Source organism: Lactuca sativa, chromosome 4 (genome assembly GCF_002870075.4).
Source record: "Lactuca sativa cultivar Salinas chromosome 4, Lsat_Salinas_v11, whole genome shotgun sequence".
Classification (NCBI taxonomy): domain Eukaryota; kingdom Viridiplantae; phylum Streptophyta; class Magnoliopsida; order Asterales; family Asteraceae; genus Lactuca; species Lactuca sativa.
Genome location: NC_056626.2, coordinates 405797048 through 405819018, shown reverse-complemented (window position 1 = coordinate 405819018; position 21971 = coordinate 405797048). Strand labels below are relative to the sequence as shown.

Genomic DNA, 21971 nt, shown 5'->3' with positions numbered 1-21971 from the left:
TAATGTTCGTGTTTACCAAATATTATGATTGTGATTTTGATGTCAACAGAAGGAATTTTATTACCCTTGAAACAAATAGCTTTTATATTTTACAACCACAACTATCATCTCATCTAAACTCACTTCATAATTTACACCTTCTCCATCAACACTTGTCCTATTTTTACTTGATAAGTATGTTCCAAAACTACCCTTTTGTCAATATCACCGACAACACCGATAAAAGCACGAAAACGGACCACCTTTCGGGGTGTCATGCAGGGGCGTTGTTGGTATTTCATCTTCTTTTGAGATCAACGTGCTTGTTCCAGGGGAATCCGGCAGAAACACGTTGAACATCCGTGGCGGCACCGCGGTGGCTTCCGGTGGCGGCGGCACCGCGGTGGTTGACAGGTAATGGTGAAGCATTTGTATAATTTGACTGAAATTTGGCCGACCATTCGGATCTTCCTTCCAACAAGATGTCACAATTAAAGCCAAATCCTCAGGCAGTTCATCAGCACTCGGCCTCACATTCTGCAGAACATTAAATACACTGTCAGTATAGCCAGTAATAGTAGACAGTAGACAGCAGACAGATACCTTAAAGGCGGCTGCATAGGCGGCTTGAAGATTTGACATGCCTTCAAAAGGCAACTTATTGTGTATAAGCTCCCACAAAACAATTGCAAAGCTGTATGCATCCACCTTGTGGTTATAATGTTTCTTTTCTCCATGTCTTAATGTTACAGTGCTATAAAGCTATAAAAAAAAACATAAGAAAACAATGTTTCATAAATATCGAATTTAACCCCGAATAACAAAAAACATTACAAAAGGAGTATATTAACAATAACATACCTCTGGAGCCATCCAGCGATAAGTTCCTGTTTCTGCAGTCATCATCTCTGTTAACGATTCTTCTCTTGCCAAACCAAAATCAGCGAGTTTTATAGATTTGTGATCGGATGTCAACAACAAGTTTTCTGAAACAATTTAACAAAGGAAATATTAAAAAAAACATATATTAGTAATAAAGAGAAATGGGAAATTTAATTTACCAGGTTTTAAATCACGATGAATGATTCCATGTGAGTGTAAGCATTCCATTGCTCGAGCTATATCAAGTGCAAACCCAATAGCGACACGTGTATCCAACAATCCCCTTGGTCGCATATTTAATAAATATTTACGTAGTGTGCCACCAGTAAGAAGCTCGGTTACAATCACCATGATTGGTTTCTTACAAGCTCCAATAAACTGTAGTGTGATCATATTCATATTCATTTTCATACAGAATTTTATGTAATTGTTGTAAGATCTGATATAATATTTGATCAAGATTACCTTTACTAAGTTCTTGTGTTGGACTTTAGACAACATGGCGATTTCTCGAGCAAAACGACCTTCGATCTTTGAAATTTCTTCTGGGGTGTCGCCTTTGTTTATGATCTTAATCGCAACATTCTGGTTTTTATATCTGGAAAATAATGATATGAGATCCCATCTTCCTAATTAGTACAATTATTTTTTTTTTTTTTACTGAATTAACATGACATTTTGGTTAACAAAGTTGACTTACTTGCCCTCATAGACTTTTGAATGTGCACCTTCTCCGATCTTTGGACCAACAAAAAGAAGCTTCGGATCAATCGACCACTTTGCTTCCAAATTAAACTCCCCTGTTGAGTAAAACCCATTCCCGGATCCCATTTTCTTCAACTTTTTTTTTTATCTTCGAACACTCGTTGAGGACTTTCACAAACACTTACAGGCAAAATTTTCAACACCGCATTCTGAAGGCATAGGGTATATACCCACCATATAAAACAGATACATACAAGATCAGCAACAGAAATAAGTCGAAACGCACTTTATTATTGAAAAGTTAATCGGGTTAACTTTATTTGGGAAATAAAATCAAACTATACGCCTTCAAACTCCAATTTACACCACAAATCATACAAACAGAACTTAGAAACCGATTACAAAGCTTCAGTTCAAGAATCAACGCAGGCAAATGTAAATTGGACTTGAAAGAGAGGCAGATGTTGGAGGTTATAGAGTATAGGGTAGAGATAAAAGAGAAGAGTATTGTAAAAGTTTTAGGCTTTATGTGGGGATTGTGTTGTTGCGTTCTTGATCGGCAAAGATAAGGGAGAGGAATTGCGAGTCGTTCTGACAAAAACTGTGCGAGTCGTATTATTTAATTCATTATAAAATTTAGGTGAGAAAAAGGGAAAAGAGATGGAAAGAAAGAATGGGTTGAGTTTGATAAACAGAATAAATTTTAATATTCGACTATATCTTATATAAACGACAATTTATAGATTCTTATAGGCTTGTCACTTGTCTCAAATATATAAATATGTTTATTTTCTTTCAGAATATTTAAAAATAGGTAAATATTCATTCAGACCATTATCAAATCCGATCAAACATTAGAAAATAAAATAATTATAGAAATGATCGCATGGTAGAGAAAATTGTAAACTTTTTTTTTTTTTTTTATTTCTTTATTTATTTTAACGTTTTGGTCTCTCAAACTAACAACTTTACAATCCCGGTTAAGTTTAAGTTGTCCACGTGAATAACACATGTAACATCCTAATTTGGGGCTTAAAAGTTTCACCTTCTTTGGTGATAAAAATAAATAATAAATAAAATAATAAATGTATTATAACATTATTTAATGAAGTTTTGTAAAATAAATAATATTACTTTAATAAAATAAGTGTTTGGACCTAATGAGTGGAAGTCGAATAGAAAACTTAAGATCAAGGGTTGACTAGTCAATGACCATTTGACTAAGAAAAATCATTCTTGTGATCAATGTATAAAATATGGATGTTCATTTAAATCTTTGGTCAAAATGTGTCAATTATGAGAAAGGAAGGGGTAATTATGCAAAACCTTGAAAATTAGAAGCTAAATAGAGGGAGCCTCTTACCATTAGATGATAAAACGTTTGAGAGGAGGGAAGAACACTCATATGGCGATTTTGAATGATTCAAGGAGATTTAAAGCTAGTTTTGTGAAGAATTGAAGGAATTGTCAATCTAAAGCTTCATCAAAGTGATTGGAGGTATCATTTTTACTCATCTTCTCCATGAGTTCAAACATAGGGTTTGAGTTTTGACCCTAAATCTGTTAATGGTGTTTATATTGAAGATTTGTTGATATATTCAAGCAAGAATTTAGTATTTGGACTCTCCTTCTTCATTAAACCAACCCCTAATTGGTTTAATGGGGAATTGGATTGAGTTTTGAGCTTCAAGCTCCATTAATAGTGGAATTCTTAATGTAGCAGTTCCAACAAGTTGTGGAGTGTTAGATTACCCTATTAAACACCATGAGATTGTTAAATCATCATTGAAATATTTAAATCCACCAATTAATGGTGAAATTGGGTGATTCAAATACTAGATTCATTTATATGTTGTACCTTGGCATTGTAGAGTTGTACTCTAACCATTAATTGTAGAATTGGATTCATTTATGGAACTACTAAGTGTTTAAATGATTGAAATTGTTATTCTCTAGTTTGGATTCAAGCCTCAATATGAATCCATAAGAGTTCTATGTAAATTAATCATTTGATGTGGAATCGAGAATTATGATTTTCGGTGAAGATCCATGAGAGTTTTGATGAAAACTTCAATGATTGGATGAGGATCAGTATGAGAATTTTCATGAATTGAAGTCATAATTCATGAATTTAAATAGTAGAGTATTGATGATTTATTTATATTAAGATCTATTTTTTTTATGTTTTTTTAATGAAACTATGAAATCAAGCTTTTCAAATGGTTTTCATGTAGGGAATCATCAATTCCAACCCTTGGAATGCATGGATTGATTACTTTAATGTCGATTAAGATGTAAAAGATGATAATTAAGGATGTTTATGTTTGATTATATGTCTAAGCCCATAACTATAATTGGTATATACTTAAATTGATAGTAGCACAGTTCTTTTGGGTTGCCCTCAAAACTAGCAACCGAACAAATGATTTTGGAGAATTGAATTTATTATTTGATTGATAAATTGAAATAAATGATTTGTTAATATATTATGAGAATAATATATTAATTTGAATAGTAATAATTAATCAGAAATTAATTGAAATTAATTTTGTGATTAAAAAATTAATGAAAAGTGCATGGACTGAATTGTAATTATTCAATAGTTGAGCAAGAGGCAATCTATAACCCTCCTTAGGCTATGGACGGTTTTTCCATTAGGTTTGGATGATTTCTTCATGCCTACGGAATTCTAGAATTATCCTTCGAGGATAAACAAAAAAGTGGATAATTACCCGGTTTAAGATAATCCTTGGATTTTGGCCTTATACTATAACCCTCCTTAGGCTAGGGTTTCCTGACTGCACTATAAATAGAGATATACCCTATGGATTTTGGCCATCCTCTTCTTTGGAAAACCTAGCCGAATTTTTGAAGTCCTCTCCTCTTTTTCAATCATCTCCCTTTACTAGTGTTGGGTGTGAACCATTAGAGGCGTGCCATTTGTGACGCTTGCTCTCAAGGATTCAACAACACAAGGATTTTCGATTGCAATTATTATATAGTAATCAATGTATGTTTATTCTAAACCTAAATTGTGAATTTCGAATTCATAGTAACATGCTAGGTTTTTTCTATTTTGTTGTTCAAGTTGTATATTCAATTAGAGAAAACGTAGATAAAATTATTTAGGGTTATATGCACACATATGATTGTATGTTATGCTAAAAACCCATCGGTTGTATCAGAGAGTAGGTTTACTTTTCTATTTAATTGATACAATAATGAACTTGAACAAGGAGGAGAAAACATAATCGTGATTATGTTCTTCAAATGCGATGTGGTGTTCTTCCAACACGGCGTGGTGATCATTAAACACGGCGTGTTCAGCTGTCAGATCCGAAATTTTGTGCCTCATATATTTAATCTGCTTTTATATGATAATTTCCTTTTATACTTATCCTCCAAATTCGATCTTGGTGTATCTATGATGATAATTTAAAATCCTAGAAGTTAGGAGATAAATATTTAATTTAGTTAATTGTTTATTAATATGATTGTATTAAGTGTATAAATAAATCTAGATATTAATTAATTAAATAATTAATGTCAAATAATATTTGGTATTTTAAAAATTAATTTAATTATATGATTAATTAAAAGATAATAAATGAGTCCATAGATTGTTTAAATTTAATTAAATTAAAAGTTTAATTTATTAAAATATTAAACACTTGGAATTTTAAAATGTTTTAAAATGAACCTTATACTATATATATTATTAAAAGTTTAGTATATATTATACGTATAAGAAAATTCAGTCGAACCGCCGGTAAGCCTCATTCCCGAAGCCATATTATAAGGGGAGTTTAATGAAGCGGCCTATAAAATGACCGACATTGGATATCCATTCTTAACAACCGCTCTCTTGTGTGGTAGAGGGTCGTTAGCCGAACGGGTTCGATAAGACAATTAATTCTCATTAATAAGTATAATGTGATATAAAGTAACTAAACTATTTTATAAAAATCTCACTCTTAGTTACTTTAGATAAAATTTGAATTTGTATGCTAATCCATAAAATTGAACATTACACTTTATGAGTTGTTAGTGGAGCGTATTGTGACAACTCGAAATTTATATCTTATACAAACATTCACTTCAATACAAGTCAGATTTATTTCTGCAAATTTTTAAGCTTTTTGGAGTCAGTTTGAGTGTTCTATAGCCTAGTACTTCAAGAGATAATTAGAGGAAGTATACTTTAGGACTAATCGTACAACATTTAAGTCGCAAAACTCCAAAATTTAGGAGTTTTCGGCCCAAATAGTGTTTGGATCAAAAACCCCAAAGAGTATAAAAGTGACACTTAGTCATTTATACCATTCTTTTTCCATTTCCAAGTCAAGAAACAATTCTCTCTCAAGTATCATCCGGATTTTTGTCAAGATCTTCAAGATTGTAAGTGTTTCCTTCCTTGTTTAGTTGATCTCTTCCATTATCTAGTGATCTTACATGATTTCATCCGTGAAATCATTCCTTTTTCTTAGATCTTAAAGTGTTCTTCATTTCACCAAGAACACCAAGAACACACACTAGTGTTTTGGGCCGAAAACACCTTTCCTTGCTTCCATATTGTAAGTATCTATCTCATATACTTGTTATCTAGTAAGGATACTGGATTTGGAGCCTTGAAATCGTCATTTTTTCAAGAACAAAAGGGGTTTTCGGTTAGTGCATCTCCTTAAACCGAAAACCCTAAAGAAAGGTGCTTTTAAGACCTTAAGCCTTTCCTAATGCTTAGTATTGAGTCTAGAACACTTATTTGCTTATTGAAAACCATTGGAAATCACCTTATGCATCAACGATCATGAGTTTTCGGCCAACCATTTGGACCAAAAACCTCTTGGACCGAAAACCATATGGACCGAAAACTCCAAGCAACATACCACTTGGACCGAAAACTCCCTTAAGTGGCTATACAACCCTTAGATGCAACCCTTGGTACTTCTAGCACTTGATTCAAAGTGTTTTCCATGTCCTAGGGTGTCTTAACTTGGTCAATTAGTTGTTAAATGACTAATTGGTTACATATATGTGTTATTATATGATAAATAGGATACGTGTGTGTGCTCAAGTCTTCACTTGACACTTAGCATCCTATACCATTTGTTCATCCAAACCACTCACTACAAGTGTGTTCCAAGGCCGGTGGTAGAGGGGGGGGGGGGGGAAACAAGGGATTTATAGGAGAGTTCAAATATTACAAACAATTACAAACATTTGATGCCTTGGTAGAAGGCTACTTGTAGTAGAAAACATCGGGTTTTATAGGAGAGTTCAAATATTTACAAACTTATACATCAAGTGCATACAAACACTTTCATACAAACAATGACACTAAAATACTTATGAACTCACCAGCTTTAAAGCTGATTAAATCTTTCAAAATAACTTGTATTCTCAGGTCATCAGTAGACAGGTACCGATGCCAGGCTTTTGAGAAGATGGAGCACATTCAGGACTCATATCATATTTTGATTTACTTTTTGGTGTCTATTAAACTTAACAGAACACACTTGTATTAAATTATATTGTTAATGCAATGGATGATGTTGTTGCTTGTTTACTACTATGCATTGCTGTGATACTGTACATGACATCCTCCACACCTGAACGTTTTTGTCGTTCTGGTTTTGGGGTGTGGCAGATTGGTATCAGAGCATTGTTTATAGTGAATCGAGTATATCAACCCATAAAAGATATACAAACTATAAATACAACGGGATTAAAATACTCTGACCAAGAGATTATACTTTTAAATAATAAAATATTTAAACAAGTATACATACCTGCATTCATACTAAAATCAGTGTCACTAGGACAGAACAAAAGTATTACGATTGTTGGACAACACAATCAAACTTAGGGACATATAGTCAACCCTGGGAAGATATAGCTTGATCAACTATATTATCCGAGGAGTGACTAGCATGTGCCTAAGGGTGGTTGTGAGGTTGCAACAAGTCTAAAAACTTACCAACAATATTACAATGAAAACATTAAAACATAACATAAACTTAAAATACTATAGGAGTATTTTGTGTTAGTATAAGTACTTATCTAAGAACTAAAGGTTTTTATTAGTATGTCAATAATTGCTAAGGGGATACACTAAGGTTATATGTGACTAGGATGTCATAGACTTAGAATCTGTGATCTTTTCTTTTCTTCCTGTTCCTTGTTTGGTTGTGGATTTGGAGTTAGGATCACTTATTCGAAGGTCTATCCTGTTTTGCTTCCATATAAATGGTATGCATTAAGCAAGTATTGAAGTAACTAATAAAGATCATCTTATAATTATCTAGTTAGTTCGTCTATTAATTATTTCTTTACCCCTTTTCTCACATAGATTTCATGGTTGGATTCCATATCCCCAGAGACCCGTACTATCCCAACAACGGCAATGCAGGATTGCTAGAAGAAGAACCAGAAGATGATTATCCAATCCCCTTGGATGATCACCTTGTTGAAGGCTTCTCTGATGGTTCTGACTCAGAGCCAAAAGTCAACAACCTACCCCCAGTAGCTCCAAACCCAAACCCTCATCCAACATTTCAAGGACTCACACCTCTATGGGCCACAAACTTGAACAGATGGAGTCAGGAACAGGGTCAACCCATTCCCTACAATGGGGACAGAAGCTTTTACAACCTAACCGAGGGAGGTTATGCTGATTGAGTCCTGCCTATCATGGTCCGTAGGATTGCTCAGAACACCGAGCAAGGATGAGCAACTATCGACCGAGTAGTGGAGATTGACGCCAACTCTGGCGTTAACACAGTCCGCATCCGTCAGCTGGACACTGGTCCATAATGCAGCCCTACAGAGAGACATGGAGCACCGTCTGTCAGAATCAAGGACTCATTACAGTGGTTCTCGTAGTAAATAGAGCCTACTCAACCTTCTCCTTTGGATATAACTTAGTTATGTAAAAACTCTAGTCTAATTTCCTATCTTTGTTAAAACTTGGACCTGTTAGGTATTGATTAGATCGTAGGTTTGTCAAAATTTTCCCATCTTGGTTGATATAAGGCCTACTACTAGGTCATTCTTCCTGAACTTGTTACATCTATAATTCTAGTATTATTGACAGATATCTAATCTCATGGAAATTATTATCCAAACGCTATCATCTGTTAGTACTAGATCTACATTCAAACATACTATTCAATTGTGTGGTTGGGCTACGGAGAGTTAATCCATGAGTTACTCTCATCAATTTCTCTATTCTTACCCATATTGTCATCTTTGTAAACTTGTAGTTGAAAGATGCCTCCACGCCGATCAACAAGATGCGATCCTCCAATAACTGCAACACCACCTACTCCTCAAATCGATACGGCAGCTCTAAATGTTGCAGTAGTCGTGGTTGTGGCAACAACCATGGCTCAATATCATTCTTACGGCTCCACTGGGGGAGGAACCCTTATTCAATCTACTCACGATGAAATCCCTGTGCGCTTGAGAGAGTGATCCTACAAGGACTTCACCAACAGCAAGCCCAAGTCCTTTAGAGGGACTGGCGGAGTCATTGCCATCTCGCAATGGTTCGAGAAGACCGAATCGATCCTCGAAATCTGCTCCTGTCCAGAAGGGAGCAAGGTCAAGTTCGCTGCTTGCATCTTCGAGGAAAAAGCCCTGACATGGTGGAATAGCCATGTCAAGTCACTATCTCTAGTGGTGGCTAATGCTATAGGTTGGGAAGCTCTTAGGGAGCTAATGATTGAAGAGTACTGCCCGAGGGGTGAGATCCAGAAATTAGAAGAGGAACTGTGGAGCCTAACCATGAAGGGATCCGACATAGTTTCCTATACCGCCAGGTTCAGCGAGCTGGTGGCCCTCTGTCCCAACATTGTTCACACAGAGGGAAAGAAAACAGAGAGGTACATCTGGGGGCTGGTGCCTCCATTTCTGGGGAATATTTTAGCTTCAAACCCCACTACATTCGATAGCGCCAAGCGGTTGGCACGGCGGCTCATTGACCATGGGGTTCGTACCCCGGCCGCAACAACGACCCTAGCCATCTCAGAATCCTCCAAAACCGCTGATTCCAAGCGGAAGTTCTGGGATGAAAAGAAGAAGAAAAAGGCTGCCAAAAAGCAGTAGGTCGTGGCAGTGCATGTTGCGATAGCACCTGCCGCTGCTGCTCCGGTAAAGCAGTACACTGGAAGTTTGCCTAAGTGCAACAAATGCAACTTCCACCACATCGGTGCATGTCGGGAAATGCAGTGTTCAAACTGCAACAGGAAGGGGCACACATCCCGTTTCTACAAAGCACCGGTGAGGCCAATCAACCAAATCACCGACGCAGGAGTGGGCCAAGCTTGCTACGGTTGTGGCGAGGCGGGCCACTACAAGAGGAACTGCCCTAAGGCAGGGAATGTCGGTGGAATAGGAAGGGTTCTGGCTATACGCCATGAGGAAGCGGTTACCTACCCCACAGTGGTCACTGGTATGTTTCTCCTCGATAACTCTTATGCATGTATATTGTTTGATAGTGGAGCGGAGAGGAGTTTCGTGAACCAAAAATTTGCTTATTTACTTAAGCAAAAATCACGAGCACTTAAAGAACCGTTCATTGTAGAAATGGCTAATGGGAAGACAGAGAGCACTAGCTGCATATACATAGGGTGTACCCTAACTCTAGATAGTCATTCATTTTCGATCGACCTCATGCCGGTCTCAATTAAAAGTTTCGACGTCATTATCGGCATGGATTGGTTGAGTCTTCATCGTGCCGACATCATGTGTTATGAAAAGGTTGTTCGCCTAAATCTGCCATCTGGCGAAACTCTAGAAATCTATGGCGACAAACCCGACACTAACCTTCGTATCATCTCAAGCTTTCAAGCCCATAAATTCTTGCGAAAGGAATGTCGTGCATTCCTTGCTCATGTTGTTGATGTGAGCCAAGAAACGAAAGACATTAAGAACATTCTAGTAGTACGTGATTTTCCCGACATATTTCCAGAAGAACTCCCAGGATTACCTCCACAACGTCAAGTCGAGTTCAGAATCGACTTAGTTCCAGGGGCTACCCTAGTAGCCAAATCGCCCTATCGTCTAGCACCTGCAGAGATGCAAGAAATGTCCTGTCAACTTAACGAACTGCTCAGCAAGGGCTTTATAAGACCAAGCTTCTCACCCTGGGGAGCTCCAGTCTTGTTCGTCAAGAAGAAAGACGGATCGTTTCGTATGTGCATCGACTACAGGGAGCTCAACAAACTGACCATCAAAAATCATTACCCTATGCCTCGTATAGACAACTTATTTGACCAACTTCAAGGGGCAAAATTCTTTTCAAAAATCGATCTAAGATCCGGATATCACCAACTACGAGTGTTAAGGGAGGATGTTCCGAAGACAGCCTTCCGAACTCGTTATGGGCACTACGAATTCGTAGTGATGCCATTCGGATTAACAAATGTGCCCGCTGTATTCATGGATTTAATGAATAGGGTGTGTCGTCCTTACTTGGATCAGTTCGTCATCGTCTTCATCGATGACATACTTATCTACTCTCGTAGTAAGGAGGAGCATAGTCAACATCTGCGACAAGTCTTAAAAATGCTACGTTCGGAGAAGCTCTATGTGAAGTTCTCGAAATGTGAATTTTGGATCCGAAGAGTCGAATTCTTAGGGCACGTGGTTAGCAAAGAGGGAATTCACGTGGACCCTTCCAAAATCAAGGTCATTGAGAGCTGGTCAGCACCGAAGACGCCTACCGAAATTTGTCAATTTCTAGGCCTCCCTGGCTACTATCGCAGGTTCATTCAGAACTTCTCCCGAATTGCGAAACCTTTTACAACACTGGCCCAGAAGGGCCTGGCCTTTGACTGGGAAGAGAAGCAGGAGAGAGCGTTCCAAACGCTCAAGCGAGCCTTGTGCACCGCACCAATACTATCCCTCCCTGAAGGGATAGAAGACTTCGTTGTCTATTGCGATGCGTCAAATCAAGGGCTCGACTGTGTTCTGATGCAAAGTGGTAAGGTCATCGCCTATGCCTCGAGACAGCTGAAGACACTCGAGGTCAACTACACCACTCACGATCTTGAGCTAGGAGCAGTTGTGTTTGCTCTGAAGATCTGGAGACACTACCTGTATGGTACAAAAAGCACTATCTTTACAGACCACAAAAGCCTACAACATATATTTGACCAGAAGGAGCTCAACATGAGACAACGACGGTGGGTCGAGCTACTCAGTGATTACGAATGTGAAATTGGTTATCATCCGGGTAAAGCCAACGTAGTAGCTGACGCCCTAAGTCGGAAAGAATACTCTGGTCGTAGAGTCAAATCCTTGACTATGACTATCCATTCACACTTTTCCACTCAAATTAAGGAGGCTCAGCTCGACGCTTTGAAACCTGAAAATGTGGCGAGTGAATCCCTGAGGGGGATGGATAAGAACTTGGAAGTCAAAGGTGGCGGAGCCTTATATTTCATGGATCGGATATGGACACCGAAACACGATGGTTTCAGAGACTTGGTCATGACCGAGGCGCACAACACTCGTTATTCCGTCCACCCAGGTTCTTATAAGATGTATCTGGATCTTAAAAAGCTATATTGGCGGCCTAACATGAAAGCAGAGATTGCTATCTTCGTAAGTAAATGCCTTACTTGCGTCAAGGTTAAGGTCGAATACCAGAAACCCTCAGGTCTTCTACAACAATCGGAGATACCAGAATGGAAGTGGGAGCGGATCACTATGGACTTCATAACCAAGCTGCCCAAGACAACGGGTGGACTTGATACCATATGGGTCATCGTCGACAGATTGACCAAGTCCGCACACTTCTTGCCTATCAAAGAAACAAACAAGATGGAGAAGCTTACAAGAACCTACATACGAGGGATTATATGACTGCACGGTGTTCCCATATCCATTATCTCAGACAGAGATAGTAGATTCACTTCGAGGTTCTGGCAGTCACTACAAAGTTCCCTAGGAACTAGGCTGGACATGAGTACAGCCTATCATCCACATACGGACGGACAAAGTGAGAGGACTATCCAAACCTTGAAAGATATGTTGCGAGCCTGTGTGATCGACTTTGGGAAAGCATGGGATACTCATTTACCCCTTGTCGAATTTTCCTACAACAATAGTTATCACACGAGCATAAAGGCTGCTCCATTCGAGGCCCTCTATGGCCGAAAGTGCAGATCCCCTCTGTGCTGGGCTGAGGTGGGTGATACCCAGTTAACTAAAGGACGAGTTCCTGATAGCACTCTCACGGGTCCAGAGATCATACGGGAAACCGCCCAGAAGATCGTTCAGATTCGTGAACAATTGAAAGCCTCTAGAGACCGCCAGAAAAACTACGCAGATAAACGAAGGAAACCGTTGGAATTCCAGGTGGGCGACCGTTTTCTATTGAAGGTCTCACCCTGGAAAGGCTTGATACGCTTCGGAAAGCGTGGGAAGCTAAATCCAAGATACATAGGGCCTTTCGAGATTCTCTCTAGAATCGGCCATGTAGCTTACAAGCTTAACTTACCTCATGAACTTAGTAATGTACATTCTACTTTCCACATCTCGAACTTGAAAAAGTGTCTGTCCGACGAGACTCTTGTAATCCCACTCGACGAGATCGAAATCAATGAGAGCCTCAACTTCGTGGAAGAACCATTAGAGATCATGGACCAAGAGGTCAAGCAAACAAAACAAAGCCGTATCCCGATAGTGAAGGTTCACTGGAACGCCAAGCAAGGACCTGAATTCACTTGGGAGCGAGAGGATCAGATGAAACTGAAATATCCTCATCTTTTTACTTAGTTGTTTGTAACTACGTATTTGCTTAAACTCTAATTTCGGGAATAATTCCTTCTAACCGGGGGATGATGTGACAACCCAAAATTTATATCTTGTTCAACCATTCACTTCAATAGAAGTCAGATTTATTTCTGCTAATTTTGAAGCTTTTTGGAGTCAATTTGAGTGTTCTAAAGCCTAGTACTTCAAGAGATAATTAGAGGAAATATACTTTAGGACTAATCGTACAACATTTAAGTCGCAAAACTCCGAAAGTTAGGAGTGTTCGGCCCAAATAGCGTTTAGACTGAAAACCCCAAAGGGTATAAAAATGACACTTAGTCATTTATACCATTCTTTTTCCATTTCCAAGTCAAGAATCAATTCTCTCTCAAGTATCATCCAAATTTTTGTCAAGATCTTCAAGATTGTAAGTGTTTCCTTCCTTGTTTAGTTGATCTCTTCCATTATCTAGTGATCTTACATGATTTCATCTGTGAAATCATTCCATTTTCTTAGATCTTCAAGTGTTCTTCATTTCACCCAGAACACACACTAGTGTTTTGGGCCGAAAACACCTTTCCTTGCTTCCATATTGTAAGTATCTATCTCGTATACTTGTTATCTAGTAAGGATACTGGATTTAGAGCCTTGAAATCTTCATTTTTCCAAGAACAAAAGGGGTTTTCGGTTAGTGCATCTCCTTAAACTGAAAACCCTAAAGAAAGGTGCTTTTAAGACCTTAAGCCTTTCCTAATGCTTAGTATTGAGTCTATAACACTTCTTTGCTTATTGAAAAACCTTGGAAATCACCTTATGCATCAAAGATCATGAGTTTTTAGCCAACCATTTGGACCGAAAACCTCTTGGACTAAAAACCATATGGACCGAAAACTCCAAGCAACATACCGCTTGGACCGAAAACTCCGTTAAGTGGCTATACAACCCTTAGTTGCAACCCTTGGTACTTATAGCACTTGATTCAAAGTGTTTTCCATGTCCCAGGGTGTCTTAACTTGGTTAATTCGTTGTTAAATGACTAATTGGTTACATATATGTGTTAATATATGATAAATAGGATACATGTGTGTGCTCAAGTCTTCACTTGACACTTAGCATCCTATACCATCCGTTCATCCAAACCACTCACTACAGGTGAGTTCATACCCCTTAATCTATCACATGTGATTAATACCTAACAAACAAATGATTTGCTATTCAATTAGCTGTTTTATCAAACAAAACTACTTCAATGATTATCAAATGCTTTTACATGTTAAATACTTTTTATTCAAACTCTTTTAAACTTATACTCTATCAAATGCATATCTATATAGATATAGTTATATAAGTAGGATTAAAAGGACTTAGGACTGATAGCTCGCCTTGCTTCTTGTTCCGTGTTTGGTTGTGGACTTAGGGTATCGGTTATTTATCCGAAGGTCATTTGAATCTTAGTTATATATTATGTATATGCGTATAGATATAAAAGTTCCTTCATTCAGTTCAATACCTTTGGGTAGCAAAGGTATACAACACATGTTCACATACAAACAACATTGCTAGTAAACTATAATTGGTATAGTTTAGGAAGTTACAATACTATTACTAGAACAATGAAACATACAATGAGTTAGTTCATACATGAGTCAACACGTACTATAACGAGAAACAGATATAGAATACTATAACGAGAAACAAATAATAACATACTAGACAGAGGGAGAACATACAATACAGCTAGTACATACTATACATTATACAAGAGAACATACTATTATGAGAAATAAACAATAACATACTAGACAGAGGGAGAACATGATGGGTTTAGGCCATAAGAACATCCTATGTCCTCATGCAACCCCTAATGCTTGGATCTAGGTTTTTCTATTGTACATGCGTTCATCCAAGACTTTAAACCCTAGATCTAGCATGTAATAATCAATATTAACATAAGAGTGGGGTTTAGATCTTACCTTGATTGTTATGTAGAAATAACATGTAACATCCGGATTCCCAGGTATATTATTTTATTCATTTATATTGAATTTTGGAGAGAGACTCGACGAGTAGGAGACCCGACTCACCGAGTTGGATCACGATTTGAGTGGTCTGATTAATGAGGGACTCGGCGAGTCCATGCGTGGACTCGGCGAGTCCACGCTGTTTAATGAAACCCTAATTTATCGGGTTTAAACCCTATTTAAAGGCCCTTATGGTCGTCATTTGTGGCCACCGGTCCATAGAGAGAAACCCTAGAGTGCTGGAGTGTTTTGAGAGAGAAAAGAAGCCATTCTTGACCCTTGTGGTGTTGTTTCGCAAGAAGAAGGAGGTTCTAGCCAAGGGAAAGCAAAGGAGGTTGCTATTCTGAGAATTTGAAGCTAAGATCATTTTATTTGAGGTATTACTTCGGATCTTCTTCTGTTTTAGGAAGAATATATGGTTTTAGGGTTTCTTGTGCCCTTGTCTAAGTTGATTTGAGGTCCAAATAGTCCCTTCTGGTGATGAGGCTTTTGATCTAGATCCATAGAGGTCCAGAGAGCCTTACTCATCAAGCTTTATGAAGAACAATGGAGGTCATGACCTTAGGTTAAGGTATTTGGGGCTAAATGATCATATATGGTCATATGAATGTTGCATGTGCATCAAGATTGAGACTTTACGTGATTATAGTGGTTGGAAAGGCCAGATCTATGGATTAGAGGAACAGATCTAAACTCAGAAGGTCGTTTGAGTGTGAGCATGGCATGTACTCACCGAGTCCATGAGATGACTCGACGAGTTGAGTTGGGTTGCCCCGCGACTCGCGATGTGTGACGACCCGTGGAGTATAGGGTTGACTCAGTGAGCCAAGAGAGGACCGGGCGCGAAGAGGACAGGCGTGTACTCGCCGATTCACCTTAGTGCACTCGGCGAGTAGGGTCAACTGTGATCGTTGACTTTTAGGGTTTCGGTCAACAGTTGGACTTTTGAGTCAAGGAGGGGTAAAATGGTCTTTTACCCTTCTGTAGGATCATAGAAGGGGGTTTAATCTAGCCTTTGAGAGCCATTACTTATTGAGGATATTTTGTATGTGATTAGGCGGGGGCTAGATCAGTAGATTCGTGTGCGAGATCATCCGAGATACCCGAGGTGAGTCTTCTCACTATACGTTACCTAGAGTGGTAATTATGTGTAGACCGGAGGGTCGTGTATGCTATGTGTATGTATGAGATTATGTGTTTTGTGTATATGCATGCTATGTGTTGTATAGACCGGACCGGAGGGTCCAACAATATAGACCGGGCCGAAGGGTCCAACGATGCAGACCAGACCGAAGGGTCCAACGAGTTATGACCGGACCGGAGGGTCCAACGAGCTACGGGACTGGAGGGTCCTGCTGAGACACATCGGACCGGAGGGTCGCATTGTAGCCTCGAGTGGCGTGTGTGTTGCATGTGGTATTTTGGGGAACTCACTAAGCTTTTATGCTTACAGTTGTGGTGTGATGTGTTTCAGGTACTAGTGAGGATCGTGGGAAGGCGCCGACATGATTTGTACACACACGAGGAGTTTCTATTTATGATCTTGGGATATGATGTTATGATTTGAATATGTGAACAATGGTGTTTTTATAACAATTATGGATGAAAATGTGTTTTATAAAATGTGAAAATTTGTTTTAAAATTTTTGGGTGCTACATAACAATCTCAAATCCTCCTTGTAATGGTTTTATAAAGCTTAGAGTCACAAGTGTCACTCCTCTAATGGTTCACAAAAACCAAGAGCAAGAGGATGAAGAATGAGAATAGAGGAGGCACCAAAAAACGTGTAGAAACCCTAAGGAATCAGTTTTTTTTTTCTTTTTACATTTTAGGTCCCCTAGGGATCCTTAAATAGTGAGGCTATTGTTGGAATAGTGTCTAAGGCTGCAACTATATTAGGCAAGTATTTGACCTGGTTGTGCATGGTCCTTTTGGGTTGCCTTCACCATAGCAACTTGACAGGATGATTTATTATGAGAGAAGAAATATTGTTTATATATTATGAGAATAATATAAGGAATAATAATATTGTTATTTGATTAATATAAGTCATAAATTAATTAGGAATTAATTTGGTGACTTAAAGAGATTAATTAAATAAAGGGGTATAAACTGTCAATTGTATGATAGTTAGACTTTGGGCTATAAATCCTTTAAGGATAATAGTGGACGATTTCTAGGGCTTAGGATAAGCTTAGAATTCGTCCAAGGGGTTATCTATTAGGGTATTGGATTGCTTAGGGCCTAAGTTATCCAATTAGGGTTTAAGGGTGAAACCCCTGGAGCCTTACAAGTATAAATAGACCCCAAGGGTCAAGGGAAATCGGCACTTGTGCTTAGAGAAGAAACCCTGGCCGATTTGATCCCCTCTCTTCTCTCCTAAATCATCCTCTTGCTAGTTGGTGTTTGTAAGCCATTAGAGGAGTGACAATTGTGACTCTAAAGCTCCAAGAACAAGAAGATCAAGCAAGTGATTCAAGGTAAACTTATAATCTCTGATTTCATATTGTTATTATAATCTATTAGCCATTAGAAGTCTTGGATTCAATGAATGTTCAATTAGAGAAACCTAGATCCAAGCATTAGGGTTGCATGTGCACATAGGAATGTTCATATGGCTAAAACCCATCAGTGGTATCAGAGACTGGTTGGTTTTTATTGAATTGATGCATTGTTTGCTTGTTTGATGCTTGTTAAATTCGAATTTTATGTTTCTGTCTGATGGACTCGGCGAGTCCCATAGTGGACTCGGGGAGTAGGCTCGACTCGGCGAGTCCATGCGTCAGAAAAAGGAAACTTCGGGATTTCTTGCTGTTTATCTTTGAGATACTTGCCTTAATCATATTAGATCAATATAAATCCGATTTTATGATATATATGAGTATATTCTTGATCTAATTGAAGATATTTATCAATTAATAAAATATTGATTTCCTTATGTGATAATTGATTAATTATTTTAATTAAAATTGGTAAATTGTTTTGCAAGAAATCATTAAATAAATCAAATATGGATAATTATGTAATTAATTGTTAATTTAGATTATTTGTTATTTGATCCTCTATGTTTTGAAAAGATTTAAAACTTGCCCTCAAGTTTTGAAATTTATATTTTGTGATTAAAAGTTTAATTTAGACAATTTAAACTTCAAACCCTAGAATTTTTACAAGTTTAAAATTCAACCCTATACTAATATAATATTACAAGATTAATATATATATATATATATATATATATATATATATATATATATATATATATATATATATATATATATATATATGTATAATTAAAATTCTAGTCTTACCGTTAGTAGGCCTCATTCACGAAGCCGGTCTATAAGGTGGGTATAAGGTTGTTGCCTATAAAATGGCGCTTAATGGGTGTACACTCACACCCACCGCTTACTTGATCGGTGGAGGGTCGTTAGCCGAACGGGTAGGATATGGCAACCTCATCTCTTCATTAAAAGTGTAATATGAAATACAAAGTAACTACATGTTTTTAAAATTTTTCCCAATCTTAGTTACTTTAGGAAAATTGAATTGATGCAATCCCATGAAATTACACTTTGCACCCTTGCTAAGAAGTTAGTGGAGCGTGTGTGGTTTACCGGCACACTAATTGGTTCTAAGAAAAGGTGGAAAAGGGTGATTCATTGTTTATCATAGTTCGATGGAGCGTGTGTGGTTTACTGGCACATCGAATAGGTGATTGTTACAATGAAGGCACCATGTAAATTTGCATGGTAATTCACACCCACTTTGTGATCCTCGGTATCCCAGTCACAAACGAGAGGGGCATATCGAGATTTAAACATACCATTGAAAAGTTTCAATGAATCTCATCCAAACCTAGGAATTCTCAATACATTTAGAACTTAAAGTTATGTTTTCGTGATGGAGAATTAGTGAATCGTCATTCACTTACCTTCAAATTGTTTGCATGTTAGATTACGGTATCCCTTTTCTAATATGTAAATATTGTTGTTGGATCCTAGCCCTAATTTTTTTTTATTGGGTGATAATTAGGGATTCAAATTCTAATCTATATTTGTCCTTTCTATTTGTAGATGTCGAACGCAAACGACGCTGCTGCTAGTTCATTCACATTGATGAGCCTTTGTTAAAAGGTGACTTTCGATGGGACGAACTTAGCGAATGGATAAGATACATTCGCACAATTGTTCGCTATGAGGACAAGGAGTATGTCCTAGATGAGAAGCTCGAGAAAATCAACCCAAAAATCGCTACTCCGGCTGAAATGACCGCTTTTGAGACTCACAAGCGTGATGCAACAAAGGTACATTGCATCATGATAGCCACCATGAGTGCCGAATTCCAGAAGTCCTATGAGGACATGTATCCGTATGAAATGCACCAAGACTTGTTGGAGAGATACCACCAAAACGCGAGGCAAGAGCGTTATGAGATTTTCACTAACATGATTTCCGCCAAAATGGGTCATGGAGAATCTCTTACCGTGCACCTGCAAAAGATGCAAAGGTATGTCGACCGTCTTCGCAAGTTGAATGTTGACTTTGGGGAAGACTTGGCGATCGACATGGTGCTTCACTCTTTGACTCCATGTTACAATCAATTTAGGATGACCTACCACATGAACAAAGAAGACGTCACCCTAAGCAAGCTCCAAGGTCTCCTTAGGGTTGCTGAAAGCAACCTCAAGGACAAGTCTGTTGCACCCACTCCCAATCCACCCGTTGCTCCTGTTTTGGCCATAAGGCAAAGAAGAGGCAAGAAGAGGAAGGCTCCGTCTAAGATCCACCGCAAGGGAAAGTCCCAAGATGGTTCCTCTTCTAGTGGGACCAAAGTTGATCCTGCTAAACCATGTCCTAACCCTAAGGAGGCAGAGTGCCATCATTGCCATAAAATAGGGCATTGGAAGAGAAGCTGCCCGGACTACCTGCAAGCCATAAGGGAAGGAAAGATCAAGCCATCTTTCGCAGGTATATACATAATTAAATCTAACGATTCATCTCATGCTATTTCTTGGGTCCTTGATACCGGTTGTGGTTACCATATTTGTTATGAATTGCAGGGACTAAGAAGAAATAGGGATGTAGAGCATGGAAGAATAAATCTAATCACGGGGAACAGAAGATCGTCGCCTATGACCAAGATTGGAGTGTATTCTTTAGTGCTTAGGAATGGTTTATGTTTAGATTTGAACAATTGTTGCTATTCGCCAAAAATGGCTAGAAACATCATTTCATTTCATGGTTTGTTTAGACAAGGTTTTAGATTTTCTTTTAATAATGAGAATGGTTCTATTCTTGCTTATCTAAATGGTGTCTTATATTTTGAAGCAATACCGTGTAATGAAATTTATGAAACTGTTATGATTGTAGATAACTTAGGAAATGATGTTTTATGCATGGATTCTTCCAATGGTATGGATAGAGCATCCTTGTGGCATTGTCGTCTTGGACATGTCAACAAGAAGCGCATAGCCCAACTCCAAAAGGATGGAGTGTTGGAGTCATTCGACCTTAGGGAAGATGACACATGCGAGTCTTGTTTGCTTAGAAAGATGACTAAGTCACCCTTCACTAGTACATGTGAAAGGGGTGAGGGTCTATTGGACCTAATACATACCGATGTATGTGGACCGTTTAGATCAACCACGAAGGATGGAAACCACTTCTATGTGACTTTTACCGATGACTATAGTAGATATGGGTATATCTACTTAATCAAGCAAAAGTTAGAAACGTTTGAAAAGTTCAAAGAGTTCAAGAATGAAGTGGAGAATCAATTGGGCAGGAAAATCAAGATGCTTCGATCCGATCGAGGAGGAGAGTACCTAAGTCTTGAATTCCACGACTATCTCAAGGAGTGTGGAATTGTTTCACAATTGACGCCACCTAGGACACCACAGTTAAATGGTGTGGCAGAAAGGTGTAATCGAACCTTGTTAGACATGGTTCGCTCTATGATGAGTCGTGCTTCACTACCTATCTCTTTTTGGGGGTATGCCTTAGAGACTGCCGCCCATATCCTTAACCGAGTCCCTACTAAGAAGGTTGCCAAAACACCTCACGAGATGTGGACAGGGAAAGCTCCCTCGTTAGCACATATCAAGGTTTGGGGTTGCGAGGCTTTCGTAAGACGAGATACTCACGACAAGCTCGAACCTCGTAGTGAGCGATGTATTTTCATTGGCTACCCGTAGAAATCCTTTGGATATCTCTTCTATAGACCGAAGGACAATGTTGTCTTTGTTGCGAGGAGAGGAGTTTTCCGAGAGCGAGAACTCATAAGCCAAGGAGATAGTGGGAGGAAAATCAAGCTTGAAGAGATTTTAGAGTCGATAGATGAAGGAACCTCTACCACTGGCACTCAACCTGAGGAGGAAACTCCGGTTGAACCGATTGATGAGTCCTTACCTCTTAGACATTCCGAAAGAGTTAGAGTTCAACCCCAATTTTATGGTTTTCATATTACTACCGAAGGGGACACGTATATTAGTGATGGTACACTAATAAATCTTGATGAACCTAATAGCTATAAGGAAGCCATGGCAGGCCCGGAGTCTGTGAAATGGAAAGAGGCAATGGATAGCGAGATTCAATCCATGTATGACAACCAAGTTCGGAATT

The 21971-nt window shown here is 38.4% G+C and overlaps 1 protein-coding gene across 2 annotated transcripts; it reads right to left on the bottom strand.

Moving 5' to 3' along the window:
- Window positions 1-34: 34 nt before the first annotated feature.
- Window positions 35-2242, bottom strand: LOC111883081 (serine/threonine-protein kinase STY13). Of its 2 annotated transcripts, XM_023879447.3 has the most exons (6): window positions 1562-2238; window positions 1327-1459; window positions 1041-1239; window positions 841-965; window positions 583-741; window positions 35-516 (listed from the first exon to the last, which is right to left on the bottom strand). In XM_023879447.3, exons 1-6 carry the CDS (start codon window positions 1690-1692, stop codon window positions 205-207), a joined length of 1059 nt encoding a protein of 352 aa, XP_023735215.1. In that variant the 5' UTR covers window positions 1693-2238; the 3' UTR covers window positions 35-204. The 2 variants fall into 2 exon arrangements, with proteins under 2 accessions (XP_023735215.1, XP_023735214.1); XM_023879446.3 differs by having other exon boundaries at window positions 1041-1459; window positions 1562-2242.
- Window positions 2243-21971: the final 19729 nt, after the last annotated feature.